General features: G+C 35.5%; 1 protein-coding gene and 1 long non-coding RNA gene across 22 annotated transcripts in view; both read left to right on the forward strand.

The window, feature by feature from the left end:
* Positions 1-14,513, forward strand: part of LOC127879411 (phosphorylase b kinase regulatory subunit alpha, liver isoform-like) — a 72,246-nt gene that overhangs the window by 26,618 nt on the left and 31,115 nt on the right. For 8 of the 21 annotated variants that reach the window (XM_052426215.1, XM_052426217.1, XM_052426204.1 and 5 more), the window contains exons 15-17: positions 2,938-3,105; positions 4,100-4,264; positions 11,783-11,851. In XM_052426215.1, coding sequence (XP_052282175.1) covers positions 2,938-3,105; positions 4,100-4,264; positions 11,783-11,851 — 402 coding nt within the window. Of the gene's footprint in view, positions 1-541; positions 687-2,937; positions 3,106-4,099; positions 4,265-4,670; positions 4,722-11,782; positions 11,852-14,513 lie in introns of all 21 variants that reach the window. The other 13 variants (XM_052426207.1, XM_052426206.1, XM_052426208.1 and 10 more) reach the window with 3 other exon arrangements.
* On the forward strand, positions 4,792-6,814 carry LOC127879440 (uncharacterized). The gene is made up of 3 exons (XR_008049096.1): positions 4,792-6,135; positions 6,181-6,405; positions 6,586-6,814. It is a non-coding gene; the product is annotated as an uncharacterized LOC127879440 (long non-coding RNA).

Raw genomic sequence — 14,513 nt, forward strand, 5'->3', positions numbered from 1 at the left:
CAACTTTATATTACTTTTGAAATTTCACTCAATTTCCATACATAATAGCAAGAAAGTTACTGGCGTTATTGTCATTATAATACTCGCTTTATATATCACCGCTATTTCTTTAATTAGGGGGCACTTCTCCGGATCATCAATTCTGACAGGGGGGGCAGTTCTCCGCCCCTTATTAATCAGCAGGGGGGCAGTTCTCCGCCCTATACAAAAACAGTGAGGGGGCAGTTCTCCGCCCAGTGAAAAATCTTTGGGGGGGCAGTTCTCCGGGGGGGCACTTCTCCTAGAGCCGAATTCACTCATTACACTCCAGAAATTTGTATATTTTCATTACGATGTTGTCACAGCAGGCACAGCATGCTAATTGTCCATGCTTTTTCATCATTTTTCATAGGAATCCTCGCCATTTGGAAGGATGGAAGCAGATTCCTTTGATTATTTTTTATGTCTTATAAACCATAGCTTGGGTGCTTGCACAATACTAAATTGAGAGGAAATCGTATCACAAAACTTACATTATTTCTTTTTTTTGTGTAATCCACAGTTTTTGGACTCCCAGCAATTTTACACAAGTCTTGACACCCAATTTATGGTTGATACACTGCGCTCGGAAGTGTCCTACATAAAACATTGTTGGAAAGGCATGGGCCGTCCACTCTTAGCTATCACCCTAAATTCCACCTTACTTGGTAAGCAACAACATTCTCAGTTTTTCTCCATAGTGTGGAATTAACCAAGCTTTCCTGTAAGGCATGTTCTGGAGCTCTTCTCACATAGATCTGATGGTGTTGACAGTCTATTTACAATGGTTTGGTTTTGTGTAGTTTGACTTTGCAACTAACATCTATTGTCCCTCTACTTTTTAAGCACTTTCTTGTCTCAATTTACTGTTGTAGACATTAAATGTGTACTTGTCAAACCTATTCTTATTGTAGTCTTGATATACCTATAACCCTTGTATTCTGGAAACCTATTATAAGTGTTTCTCAGCTTTTTGTTCTGTATGGGTGTTGGTTTTATTAAAAAAAAGTAACTTATTTTTATATATTTAAAATAGATAATATCCTCTTTTTTACCATTAATTTGCGACCTTAACATTTAATTTCAATATTGTAATCATAACAAATAATTAACAGCACAAAGAAACACTCACTTTTTAAACTTAATATATTCCTGGCTCATTTGGTTCTAATTTATAATTAAAACAATCTGAAAAAATCAGCTTAATTTTCAAGCTCTAAGAAACGCACAATTGCACTTTTTATGCCCACGGTAGGGTGGCATATAGATGTTGAACTGTCCGTCCGTCTGTCAGTCTGTCCGAAAACTTTAACATTGGCCGAAACTTTTGCAATATTGAACATAGCAACTTAATATTTTTGCATGCATGTGTATCTCATGGAGCTGCACGGTTTGAGTAGCGAAAGGTCAAGGTCATTCTTCAAGGTCAAAGGTAAAAAAAACAAATCCAAGGGAAGTAACAAGCTTTAAAGGAGGATAATTTCTATTTATCATTTGGCAGGTTCAGATCATTTTTACAAGGGAAGTAATATTTTTTACAGGTATATAATCAAAAACTAAAATATTTAAATCAAAGCGGCGCAGTAGGGGGCATTGTGATCCTGACAAACACGTCTCTTGTTAAGGCCTCATTTACAATAGTATCGTAACACTTCCATGTATGGGAGTCGTACTACAACTGCAAATGATAACAGAATTCATGAAATCTTATTTTCATAAAAAATGCATTTAATTTATTTATTGGATATTATTGGTGTTAAGAAAATATTATGTTTAGTCTTATTGATTTACGTTTGCACTTTGTACCTTTTGCGCACACTATTGTTAAAAAATCTTTAGGACTTACGATTGAGTAAATATTGATTAAGATTTATCTACGATCAGGTATGCGCTAAAAAATCTCTACCAGCAACATGACAAAAACAAAAAAGATAATAAAATTTCCTTAATTACATTTTTTTTCTATTCGCATTATAATTTGTGTCATTTATAAGCATAATTTTAATTTGACAAAACAAAAGCAAATCCTAAAAATCTTTTTTCCTTCACTCCCAAATTAACCAAAAGATGAAAATTCCCCTGAAGGCAGCATAGAGGCTTAACAAGTCTTTGTACATGTGACCAGCATTATGCAAATACAGTTCGTATGCCACAAGAGGCCAGCATAGCTTCAGACCAGCCTGCACAATCGCGCAATCAGGTCAGGAGTTATGCTTTCTGCTATAGAGTCACTCAAATTGTCGTGGCTTATTAGCAGACAACATAGCTATTGACCAGACTGCATGACTGTGCAGGATCCAGAAGAGCTAAGCTTGCCCCATATGGCATAAGACCCATTTTTGCATGAGCTGCTCAGTATTCCCTGTGTGCATTTATGTATTCCAGATTGGTCTGATGGACCTTAGATATTAGTGGTAATAAAGTCAATTTATTACTTTAAATGTACTAAGATCAGTCAAGTATTTTATTTAAGTTCAGATTAAGTTTATAATTACCATTAAATATTACAAATTATGAACAACATTTTAGGGAAATGCAGGTTTAATACATTCTTCTTAAAATGCTCATAAAATTACTCAGTGTCCATATTGACATACCCATTCTGATATTAAAAGCAAAAGGAAATGTTTGTAACTTAAACAGTTCCAGTGTTTGGGTTATTTGAATCTTAATTTGTATACCTTTTACAGATGTACCGTATTGTACCATGTATTTTACCATGTATAATGTGCACCCATCTTTTTTAATGCCATAATAGAGAAAATAAGATTTCAAGACATAAAAACTAGCGCATCAGACCGAAAATGGACACCATTTTACTATTGTGTCATCTTTACTAAATAGCATTAAGGCATCATAATGATATGTGACAACTGACAATTGATCTTTGTCTCACTGACGTTGCCTGGTTCTCTGCAGACCATAACCAGAAGCTGCCCAGTTCACTGGTGGGAACCATTAAGAAGCTACAGAGTGGTTACATCGCTGGCACCCGGGTCCATCTGGGAGACATGGGTGACTTCGTCTCCACATCATGCATAACCAAGCTGAGCTTCGTAAACACTGACACTCAATATGCAGGACAAGGTATGGCGCGTTTTTGCCAAAAAATGTTTGAAATCGTTTCTAGCAATTGTTTAAAGGGGCCTTTTCACAAATTTAGGCATGTTTTGAAGTTTGTCATTAAATGCTTTATATTGATAAATGTAAACATTAAATTTTAAAAGCTCCAGTAAAAAATCAAAAATTAAATTAAAAAAAGGAAAAAAATGTAGCCCGCAGCAGGGCTCGAACCAGTGATCCCCGGAATCCTAAAGTGAAAACGCATTAGCCAACTGAGCTATCCTGCCAAGCATACATGAGATGTGTATTTTATACGTTATATAAGCAATCTTCGTAGTTTCACAAATTTAAATGACAACAACAGAACTCTCCAAATTATTCAGTCGTTTCGCATTGCAACGCTTTATAATTTTTAGGTTTATAAATCGTCAAAACATGCATATAATGGCTATATTAGACCATGGCAAATGTTCAGTAATACTGTTTCCTCACAAATATCATAACTAAACCGAAAATTTGCGAATCTGAAACAACTTTTTTCAATTTTGTCAATTTACCAAACCGTGAAAAGATCCCTTTAAGGATAAACTTCCATTTATCTACAATAACAATCATAACCATTTGCATTTTGAAAAATAAGGAACAAAATTCAAATGTGTTTTTTATGTGTAGAAAGTAGTAAAACCACTAAAACAGTGATGTCCAAGTATGATAATTATTGCACAAAAAATATAAAATCTCACTCTCAAAAATCTTTCAGTTAAAACACTCTTTCTTGTATCATTGTACAGAAGAATTGTATCATGTCTTAGAAGGTACAGATGTACTTTTCCTTACAATGCGCAGCATTCTGGGAAAACTGGGCTTAATGCATGTTTGTAGACTTTCTGCGTAGACTTGATTTTCAATAAAAAATCCTTTCAAACAAAAACTCATAAAAGCGAAAAGAGGTGCACAGTCTTATTGAGGATGACACACTTTTGGCACATGCATTAAGCCCAGTTTTTTCTTGACTCAGATTCCCAGATCTCTGACTTCCTTGGCGACGTTCTCAAGAAAGCTTGTCCTCGCCCCAGACTGCTCAGCCTTGGTAAGAAAGCGTCGCGATCGTACAGACACAGTTCCATACGGGGCATTGTACGAAGGTCAAGGTCGATTGCTGTCAATGCCGAAGACATACCAGGTATGCAGTCGAGATAAAACCTTTAAGGTGCTATTTAGTCAGGAATTGAAAATTGTTATTTATCTCTGGAAAAGTTTACAATTTCAGGGTATACATGCAGTTTGAATTTTGACAGATGAAGTATATTTATCTGATGTTTTCTGACACTTAATTGATAAGTCATTTGTTTTATGAATTTTATGAGAAACACAAAATATTTCTAAAAAAATTGTATTTTGATTTAATTATATAAAATAAAGGGTTTTTAATTGTTTGTACCAATGTTAGGACTATGTACCAGGCATTACTGTTACTATTAAATATTCAAAGAAACAGAAATGGATTCATTTACATACAAGTATGATACATGTTATAACCTTTGAAGAAATATTTTTATGATTTCATTGATCAATGGAACTTGTTTTAGCTGATAAGGACATATTGCGCTTGCCAAGAGCTCTTAGTTATGAGGAAACTGGTATATTGCAACCATGCACCCATGTTACGAGTTTGCTATACTGTTCCAGTATTTAGGCATTGTGTTGGCAATTGATTTCTTTTATATTTATATTTTAGTTTAATCATCAATTGTATATTCTTAGTGATGTGTTTTTATTATTTTTTAATTAAAAACGTTCAGAAACTTAAAAAAAAAATAACCAAATTTTAAAAGATGAAATTTTTTTTAAACTAGTGTTCCAATGCACTAGAATCCATTTAGTTGTTTGCTGTGTTAAAATATATAATTTTGAAGCCAACATATGCCATGGAATGCTAGGATAAATATAAATTCCATTATTTGTAATAATCCTGTCTAATTGCTTTTTTTACTAATGAATTTTGTAAGTAGATGCATTCTACATGTGCCAACAATTATAATGTTTCAATTATATTACATGATGATATTTAGTTGATGTTTTGATTACTTACCCAGTACTGTAGCAATAGTAACTGTTGTAGAGACAATTCAAATTTAGACTCTTTCCATTTCTTTTGTTCCATTTTTACTTTTAAATGTTTTTCAGGTACACAACCATTTGTTTAATTCTCATGGTAATATTGTTTTCATTTTAACAACCGTAACTTTCTAAGAGCCAAATTGTTAAATTTTAATAAACCATCAAAGTCCATATGCATATCAAGTATGGGGTGTGAAACTGTCATATCTTCTCATAATTTCTATCTCAGATACAATATTATCATGCTCAATCACATGTGAACTTGGTCAGGAGCTACCCTGTCCCCTAATGAAACCACAAAAACTCGAAGGAATTTATAGCAGACAGGGTAGCTCCTGATGAGACTTGGTATCCACTGGCTGGCCTGCAGCTGCACTGCACATGGCACACGAATATTAGCATGATCCAATTAGCTTGAAATGATTGTCAGTCAATGTGCCGCTTGTGCCGCTGTCTATGACAAAACTGTCAGATTGCTTTGTGTCCATTGTTTCTAGCTGCAGGTGGTGTTGCTGATGATGTGACTGTAGTGCATGGTTTCTTATATCCATGATGGATATTATAGTGACTCTAGTGTTTCTTTGTGTGTTTATCCAACCCTAGTCTGATTTAAATCAGTCAGGTAGAGTGCTGGTTTGAGTAGTATACTTTAAATAGGAGTAGGTAGAGTGCTGGTTTGAGTAGTATACTTTTAATAGGAGCAGTTAGGTAGAGTGCTGGTTTGAGTAGTATACTTTTAATAGGAGCAGTTAGGTAGAGTGCTGGTTTGAGTAGTATACTTTTAATAGGAGCAGTTAGGTAGAGTGCTGGTTTGAGTAGTATACTTTTAATAGGAGCAGTTAGGTAGAGTGCTGGTTTGAGTAGTATACTTTTAATAGGAGCAGTTAGGTAGAGTGCTGGTTTGAGTAGTATACTTTTAATAGGAGCAGTTAGGTAGAGTGCTGGTTTGAGTAGTATGGTTTTAATAGGAGCAGTTAGGTAGAGTGCTGGTTTGAGTAGTATACTTTTAATAGGAGCAGTTAGGCAGAGTTCTGGTTTGAGTAGTATACTTTTAATAGGAGCAGTTAGGCAGAGTGCTGGTTTGAGTAGTATACTTTTAATAGGAGCAGTTAGGCAGAGTGCTGGTTTGAGTAGTATACTTTTAATAGGAGCAGTTAGGTAGAGTGCTGGTTTGAGTAGTATACTTTTAATAGGAGCAGTTAGGTAGAGTGCTGGTTTGAGTAGTATCATTTTAATAGGAGCAGTTAGGTAGAGTGCTGGTTTGAGTAGTATACTTTTAATATAAGCAGTTAGGTAGAGTGCTGGTTTGAGTAGTATACTTTTAATAGGAGCAGTTAGGTAGAGTGCTGGTTTGAGAAGTATACTTTTAATAGGAGCGGTTAGGTAGAGTGCTGGTTTGAGTAGTATACTTTTAATAGGAGCAGTTAGGTAGAGTGCTGGTTTGAGTAGTATACTTTTAATAGGAGCAGTTAGGTAGAGTGCTGGTTTGAGTAGTATACTTTTAATAGGAGCAGTTAGGTAGAGTGCTGGTTTGAGTAGTATACTTTTAATAGGAACAGTTAGGCAGAGTGCTGGTTTGAGTAGTATACTTTTAATAGGAGCAGATAGGCAGAGTGCTGGTTTGAGTAGTATACTTTTAATAGGAGCAGTTAGGTAGAGTGCTGGTTTGAGTAGTATACTTTTAATAGGAGCAGTTAGGTAGAGTGCTGGTTTGAGTAGTATACTTTTAATAGGAGCAGTTAGGTAGAGTGCTGGTTTGAGTAGTATACTTTTAATAGGAGCAGTTAGGTAGAGTGCTGGTTTGAGTAGTATACTTTTAATAGGAGCAGTTAGGTAGAGTGCTGGTTTGAGTAGTATAGTTTTAATAGGAGCAGTTAGGCAGAGTGCTGGTTTGAGTAGTATACTTTTAATAGGAGCAGCATTCTGGCAAGACTGGTCTCAATGCATGTGCGTTTTAACTGTGCAGGCTGCATTTGCTAATCTGGCACAACACTTCATGCACATGCATTAAGCACAGAACGAGGCTCAAAGCCGTAACATTTTTTATCTCTTGAAACGTTCGTTTTGAAGAGTATTATAAATATAACATAATGATAATTATAAAAGAGTTAAACAGTTTTTCCTTTCATTCTTTTGTTCAAGGTTATTTATTCTTTATACTGCAGTAGTTGATGTAAGCATTAGATATTTTCGCAATTCATCAAAATAACATGTGTATTCAGAAGCAGAATACAAGAAGACAAAAGCCAGAGTGCATCAACATGACAAGATTATTCATTATAAGTTTTATCTTTAGCTTTACTTTATACACTGCAACTCCAATATATCGTGGTTGAAGGGGCTCAAAGATCGCGACCGTGATATATCCGGTGCGCGATATAAATTGTAAGGTTATGTATGCATGTATATGTATGCATTAGCATTGTTATGCAATTTCAAAACACGCTATTTACCTACCTTATTCAATTATGTGTTATATCCATATGTTATTCATTGGTATAACACAAAACATTATTCCTTGTGAGTATTTTTAAATGCATATAATTAAATTTGTAATCCGTAAAACATTGCCGAGTTGTATTGTTCAAGAAAGCATGCACACATTAGACCCATGTACAAAATGACGTCATTCATTCTCATGAAAAGCATGCAAAGCATGGGTTTTAACAGTAGTGCATTTTGACAAACTGAGGGATATTTTCCTCTCAATTAAAAGCAAGTTGTTTACACTGTATCTAACGCACACAGATTGTTGAGATAGGTCAGTATTGACTTGTGACATTTACAGTTATAATTGTGTTCACCATCATGTGTGCACTGGTGCGTTTCGGCAGTTCAAAGCAAATTCAATACAGAATGGTAACACCGAAATGACCTGTGATGTTTGACAAGAGGGGCTATTGTTTATCGCAGTACACAGGTGTTAAAGTGATGTACAATGTAAGCAAACAATCTGGTCAAAACTGGATTATGAATGCTGGATTAAAGTTGGTGAAAAAAAGAAAAAATACTAGCTTGAAACGGATTTTAATTCATCAAATTCTCAGATTAAAACATTTTATTTGGGGATTATGCTCGTAAGATTTTTGGGAGCCATAGCCGATTCGCGATATATTGGACAACGCGATATAACGGACCGTGATATATTCGAGTTGCAGTGTATTTTAGCAGTGCCAAACAAGTTATTACAAATGTTGAACGTTACATTCATTATATATAGTCATGTGTTTCAAAATGATTAATGTCACTATTTACTTACTTTTTCCCATTGTAAATGTATAACCTGACTATAAGCAATGTAAAATTCAAAGTAACATCTCCCAATCAACTCCTAAGATGACATAAGCATAGACTCACCCCTTTGGCTGAATTTCTTAATCAAGGGTACCCCTGTGTCTGAATTTCCAACTATGGATACCCCGATATCCTTAATTTTAAGTTATTATCTGTAAATGCTTGTTTAAGCTCTAGAGCAATATAGAAATAAACAACACATACATTGAAGAAAAAAATGGAACCCATGGCCAACTGTTGGTCTATGTCAGTGTACCTTAACAAAGTCCTTTGGAAAAGGCCTCAAAATCAAATACATGTTCACATGTTTGGCCTGTATGCAAATCAGACTTGACAAAACATTTCATTTGGAAATAGAGGACTAGATTCCTTATTGTATATATTGTGTATTTATGTTCGTTTCTTTTGAGAGTTTTTGAAGAAGTTGTTTCAGTTTATTTTTAGAAAAAAGCCAGTATCTCTGAGAACTATGTTTAAAGAAAAGCGTGATGTCTTCATACAGTCTTGTTTTTAGCTCACCTGAGCACAACGTGCTCATGTTGAGCTTTTGTGATCGCCTTTTGTCCATCGTGCGTCGTCCGTCGTGCGTCGTCAACATTTGCATTGTTAACTCTCTCGAGGCCACATTTATTGTCCAATCTTCATGAAATTTGGTAAAAAGATTGGTCTCAATGATATCTTGGATGAGTTAGAAAATGGTTACGTTTGCTTGAAAAACATGGCTGCCAAGGGGCGTGGCATTTTTCCGTATATGGCTTTATATGGCTATATTAAAATTTTGTTGACACTCTAGAGACCACATTTATAGCCCAATCTTCATGAAACTTAGTCAGAAGATTTATCTTAATAATATCTTGGACAAGTTCGAAAATGAGGCTGGTTGGTTGAAAAACATGGCTGCCAGGGGGCGGGGCATTTTTCCTTATATGGCTATAGCAAAACCTTGTTAACACTCTAGAGGCCACATTTATTTTCTGAGCTTCATGAAACTTGCTCAGATGATGTGTCTCATTGATATCTTGGATGAGTTCAAAAATGGTAACCTTTGTTTGAAAAACATGGCTGCCAAGGGGCGGGGCATTTTTCCTGATATGGCTATATATGGCTAAATGATGGTTAAAAAACATGGCCGCCAGGGGGCATTTTTCCTTATATGGCTATGCAGTACAGCCAACGCGGAACGAACATATCTGCGAGCAGCGGCGGCAAGGGGCAACGAGTCAATGCCGAGTCCGCCATTGAAGCCGCGTCAGTATGGGGCGGCAAGTCGCATTTCGCCGCGAAGCTTTGCATCTGTCTGCCGAGACATGCCGAGGCAAGCTGCGATCTGCGACATGACGCCGAGTCCATGCGTATCTTCAAATCAAAATCTTTTTTAAATGATTAGTTAGTCAAATAAATTTAAAAGAACAATTATAATAATATTTAGAATCATAATTAATTTAATGTGCGCGGATTCAAAAGAGATAAACTAGTTAATGAAAAAGCATGCTGTTGTTTTGTTTTTAGCTCACCTGAGCACAATGTGCTCATGGTGAGCTTTTGTGATCGCTTTTTGTCTGTCGTCCGTTGTGCGTTGTGCGCGTCAATACTTGCCTTGTTAACTCTCTAGAGGCCACAATTATTGTCCAATCTTCATGAAATTTGGTCAGAAGATTGGTTTAAATGATATCTTGGATGAGTTCGAAAATGGTTACGTTTGCTTGAAAAACATGGCTGCCAAGGGGCGGGGCATTTTTTCTTATATGGCTATATATGGCTATAGTAAAATCTTGTTAACACTCTAGAGGCCACATTTATTGTCTGATCTTCATAAAACTTGGTCAGAAGATTCATCCCAATAATATCTTGGATTAGTTCGAAAATGATGCCGGTTGGTTGAAAAACATGGTCGCCAGGGGGCGGGGCATTTTTCCTTATATGGCTTTAGTAAAACCTTGTTGACACTCTAGAGGCCACATTTATTTTCCAATCTTCATGAAACTTGCTCAGATGATTTGTCCCACTGATATCTTGGATGAGCTCAAAAATGGTAACATTTGCTTGAAAAACATGGCTGCCAAGGGGCGGGGCATTTTTCCTTATATGGCTATATATGGCTATAGTAAAATCTTGTTAACACTCTAGAGGCCACATTTATTGTCCAATCTTCATGAAACTTGGTCTGAAGATTCATCTCAATAATATCTTGGAAGAGTTCGAAAATGATGCCGGTTGGTTTAAAAACATGGCCGCAGGGGACGGGGCATTTTTCCTTATATTGGTATATATAGTTAAACCTTGTTAACACTCTAGAGGCCACATTTATTGTCCAATCTTGATGAAATACGGTCAGAAGATTTGTCTTAATGATATCTAGGATGAGTTCGAAAATGGTTACGTTTGCTTGAAAAACAGGGCTGCCAAGGGGCGGGGCATTTTTCCTTATAAGGCTATATAAGGCTATTGTAAAATCTTGTTAACACTCTAGAGGCCACATTTATAGTCCGATCTTCGTGAAACTCGATCAGAATATTCATCCTAATAATATCTTGGACGAGGTCAAAAATGATGCCGGTTGGTTGAAAAACATGGCCACCACGGGGGTGGGGCTATTTTCCTTATATGGCTTTAGCAAAACCTTGTTAACACGCTAGAGGTCACATTTATATTCCGATCATCATGAAACTTGGTCAGAAGATTTGTTCCAATGATATCTTGGATGTGTTCGAAAATGGTTTTGGTTGCTTAAAAAACATGGCCACCAGGGGCGGGCATTTTTCCTTATATGGCTATAAATGGCTATAGTAAAACCTTGTTAACACTCTAGAGGCCAATCTTCATGAAATTTGGTTAGAACATTTTTTCCATTGATATCTCCATTAGGCTGCAAAAAACAGGTCATTTCTTTTTATCTCAGGTGAGCGACTTTGGGCCTTTCAGGCCCTTTTGTTTATTAAACTTTACTCTAATGTCTCTTTTATGTCACTTATGTTTGTTGTGCATTCCAGATATCACTTAAACATTCCATATGTCACTATAATGTTATGAATGTCAGTATTTGATAACATATGTCACATGTTATGTTAGATATGTGATTGTAGCATTATATATGTCGCAATAATTTTCCTTTACAGATGTCAGTATTATGTCACTTATACGAATTTGTATGTCTGTATAATGTTGCACATTTTACTATACAGTTATGTATGTTGGTATTATGTTTCACCTGCCACTATAATGCTAGGAATGCCTGTATAATGTTCCATACGTACATGTATCTCACTGTACCTTGTTTTGTGTTGAGCTTTGCACGCTCAGTTGCAGCAGAGGGGCGTGAACCTGGGGCTAACTAGCCCCAACTCCCCGGGCCCAGGTAACGTGTGTACTACCCATATCTCGATCACCAGTAGGGGTCACATCAAGAGTCTGATGGCAGTCTGGTCAATAATTAAATGAGCCACGCTGTAGGAAATTGGGGCGTAATGCATGTGCGTAACCTGTCGTCTCAGATTAGCCTGTGCAGTTCACCACAAGTTTAGCCAAGATTGGAGTTTCATTTAAAAGAGACTTTCTTTAAATGAGAAATGCCATAAAAGCAGAAAGGGTTTTCACTGATTAGGCTACACGGACAGGGTAATCTGGAATAACGCTTAATTCACCTGCATAAATCCTGTTTGTGTAATGGATAAAAAATAAGTGGATCATGAGCTTTACTTTATGCTTAGCAGGTTGCTCCTGTTTTGTTATTGATGCCATCTGCCATCATTCTCTACTTATTGTATTATTCTTGGCATATCTAGAGATTTAACATTTATCCACAAACATTAGGTTAAAGTTTGGATCCATTATCCACGCTGCTTCACGTATTACTAGATGAGTACACCTCACTTTTGTTAAAGCTAAGCCTTACCTTTATGTTTGAATATTATTTGTATTGTTTAATCGTACCTGCCCTTGAATGCCATTTTGTTGATTTCGTTGGTCATTGAAAAAATTAGCACAGTAAGTTTTAATTTTATACTTGAGTATTGATTCCTGGATAACTCCAGCATGTGTTGTTATTTAATATTGGAATTTCCTTATATATGGTAACTCATGGTGTTTTTCACAACTCCATGTAGAAAGTTTAATTTAATAAGCGTAAATACTAAATACCAAAATTGCTATTCTTTAAATTCTCTTGTACAGATTGATAAAATATTATAAATACAAGTGTGTTTTTTTTTAAATAATATTTCTTACTACATATTCTGTTATGGGCCTGTCTTAGATATGTCATTCAAAATTGATAATTAATTATGACGCATGATATGCCCAGAAAATTTAAGTGCTTTGAAACACATCTCATGAACACAATGTACTTCCCATCAGATTCGTCTCCAAAAGGTAGTGAGCTCAGGGACCAGTGTGTCTTTTGAGTGTACTTTTACCTTGAATTACATGGTCACTAGTATGAGACGACTGTGAATATTAAGCGTTGGATGTTACATGTGACAGCATTAGTTTCACCGATGTTCTAAAATAGGTTCATTTGCATCGAAAATAGCACAGTTAAACTCAGAATCTTGACCATTATTAGAAGCACTTCAGATCACACAGTAACAGTTCATTTATTAATAAAAGTGTTTCCATAACGTCTATTCATGATTAATCAAAAGTAATGCAGTTGTTCGGTTTGGAGTGATTTCTTTAAATGTCTGTATGAAGTGTTTAACCTTTAACTTTGGAATGTAATACAAGTTGTAATCTGATAACATGAAATGAATTATAACAGTGCTAAATTTTATTCTTAAACTTTATTATGCCCCCGAAGGAGGGCATATAGTGATCGCACTGTCCATCAGTCTGTCTGTCACACTTTGAGTTTAGGTTTTGAAAAATGCTCATAACTTTTATGTCCCTTGAGATATAACCTTCATATTTGGTATGCATGTGTATATGGACAAGGCCTTTCCATACACACAAAAATGTTGATCCCTGTGACCTTGACCTTGAACTTAGGGTCTGCGTTTAGGTTTCGAAATCTGCATTTAGGTTTCAAAAAATGCTCATAACTTCTATCAAAGTGTTTATAGGGGGCATATGTCATACTATGGTGACAGCTCTTGTTTTTAATATGAAAATCTCTTTTCCCCACAATTTCATGGTAAACATTAATCATTGTGTGATTTTGTGTTAATCTGTGCGCATTTTAAGTACATTCCATAAGACTGTACTTGATCCTACTTTTTTCTAAAAAAATCAGTTGACAGCCATATGCTTATTTTTCTTATCCATTTTTATATACATTAAATACATGAACATTCAAATGTCAACTGTTTTATGATAAATAAGACTCCAAAACAAAATGGAATACTCATGGGGACAAGGTCAATATATCAAACTTTTAGTACATCTTGTCACCTTTGTTTATTGATTCATGGATTGCTAAACACTTGAATGAGGTTGACTTTAACAAGATTTTATATCTTATTATATCCAGAATTAAACTAACTTGTGCATGTTTTAATGAACATTATTTATTAGTCGGGATTTACATATAAGGCTGGTTTTTCATGTGTGTGTGATCCGTGTCTGACAAAGTATCCATCATCCACAAGAGTGAGAATCCATGGTGAGCTGTTTATGTTGTCTACAAGAACATGGATGGCAGGTTACATTGGTCATAGAATCATTTCTACAGCCATTCCCTCCTACCTCTCATTCTAGTAGGGCAGTTGTCAGTTACTGGCATAAGTTTACGCACTTTGTACCGGTAATGCGCCTATGAAAAAACAGCCTTATAGTACAAAATGTATATGAATTAGACTTTGTATATTCATGGTGCTAAAAGGTGCCAATATATTTGTTGATAAACAGTTAACTTACATATTTTAGGATTTGGTCTATAAATATATTATTTGTATGCAAGTAGGTTAGAGATTATAAGCTTACAAGTATATTGCATCCAAATATCCTTTCAGTTTTGTTATATACTTAGATAATAAAAATGAATGCCATGGTTTGTAATGCTGTAGAAAAATATATCCCTAATG

The sequence above is a fragment of the Dreissena polymorpha genome, chromosome 4, assembly GCF_020536995.1.
Source record: "Dreissena polymorpha isolate Duluth1 chromosome 4, UMN_Dpol_1.0, whole genome shotgun sequence".
Classification (NCBI taxonomy): domain Eukaryota; kingdom Metazoa; phylum Mollusca; class Bivalvia; order Myida; family Dreissenidae; genus Dreissena; species Dreissena polymorpha.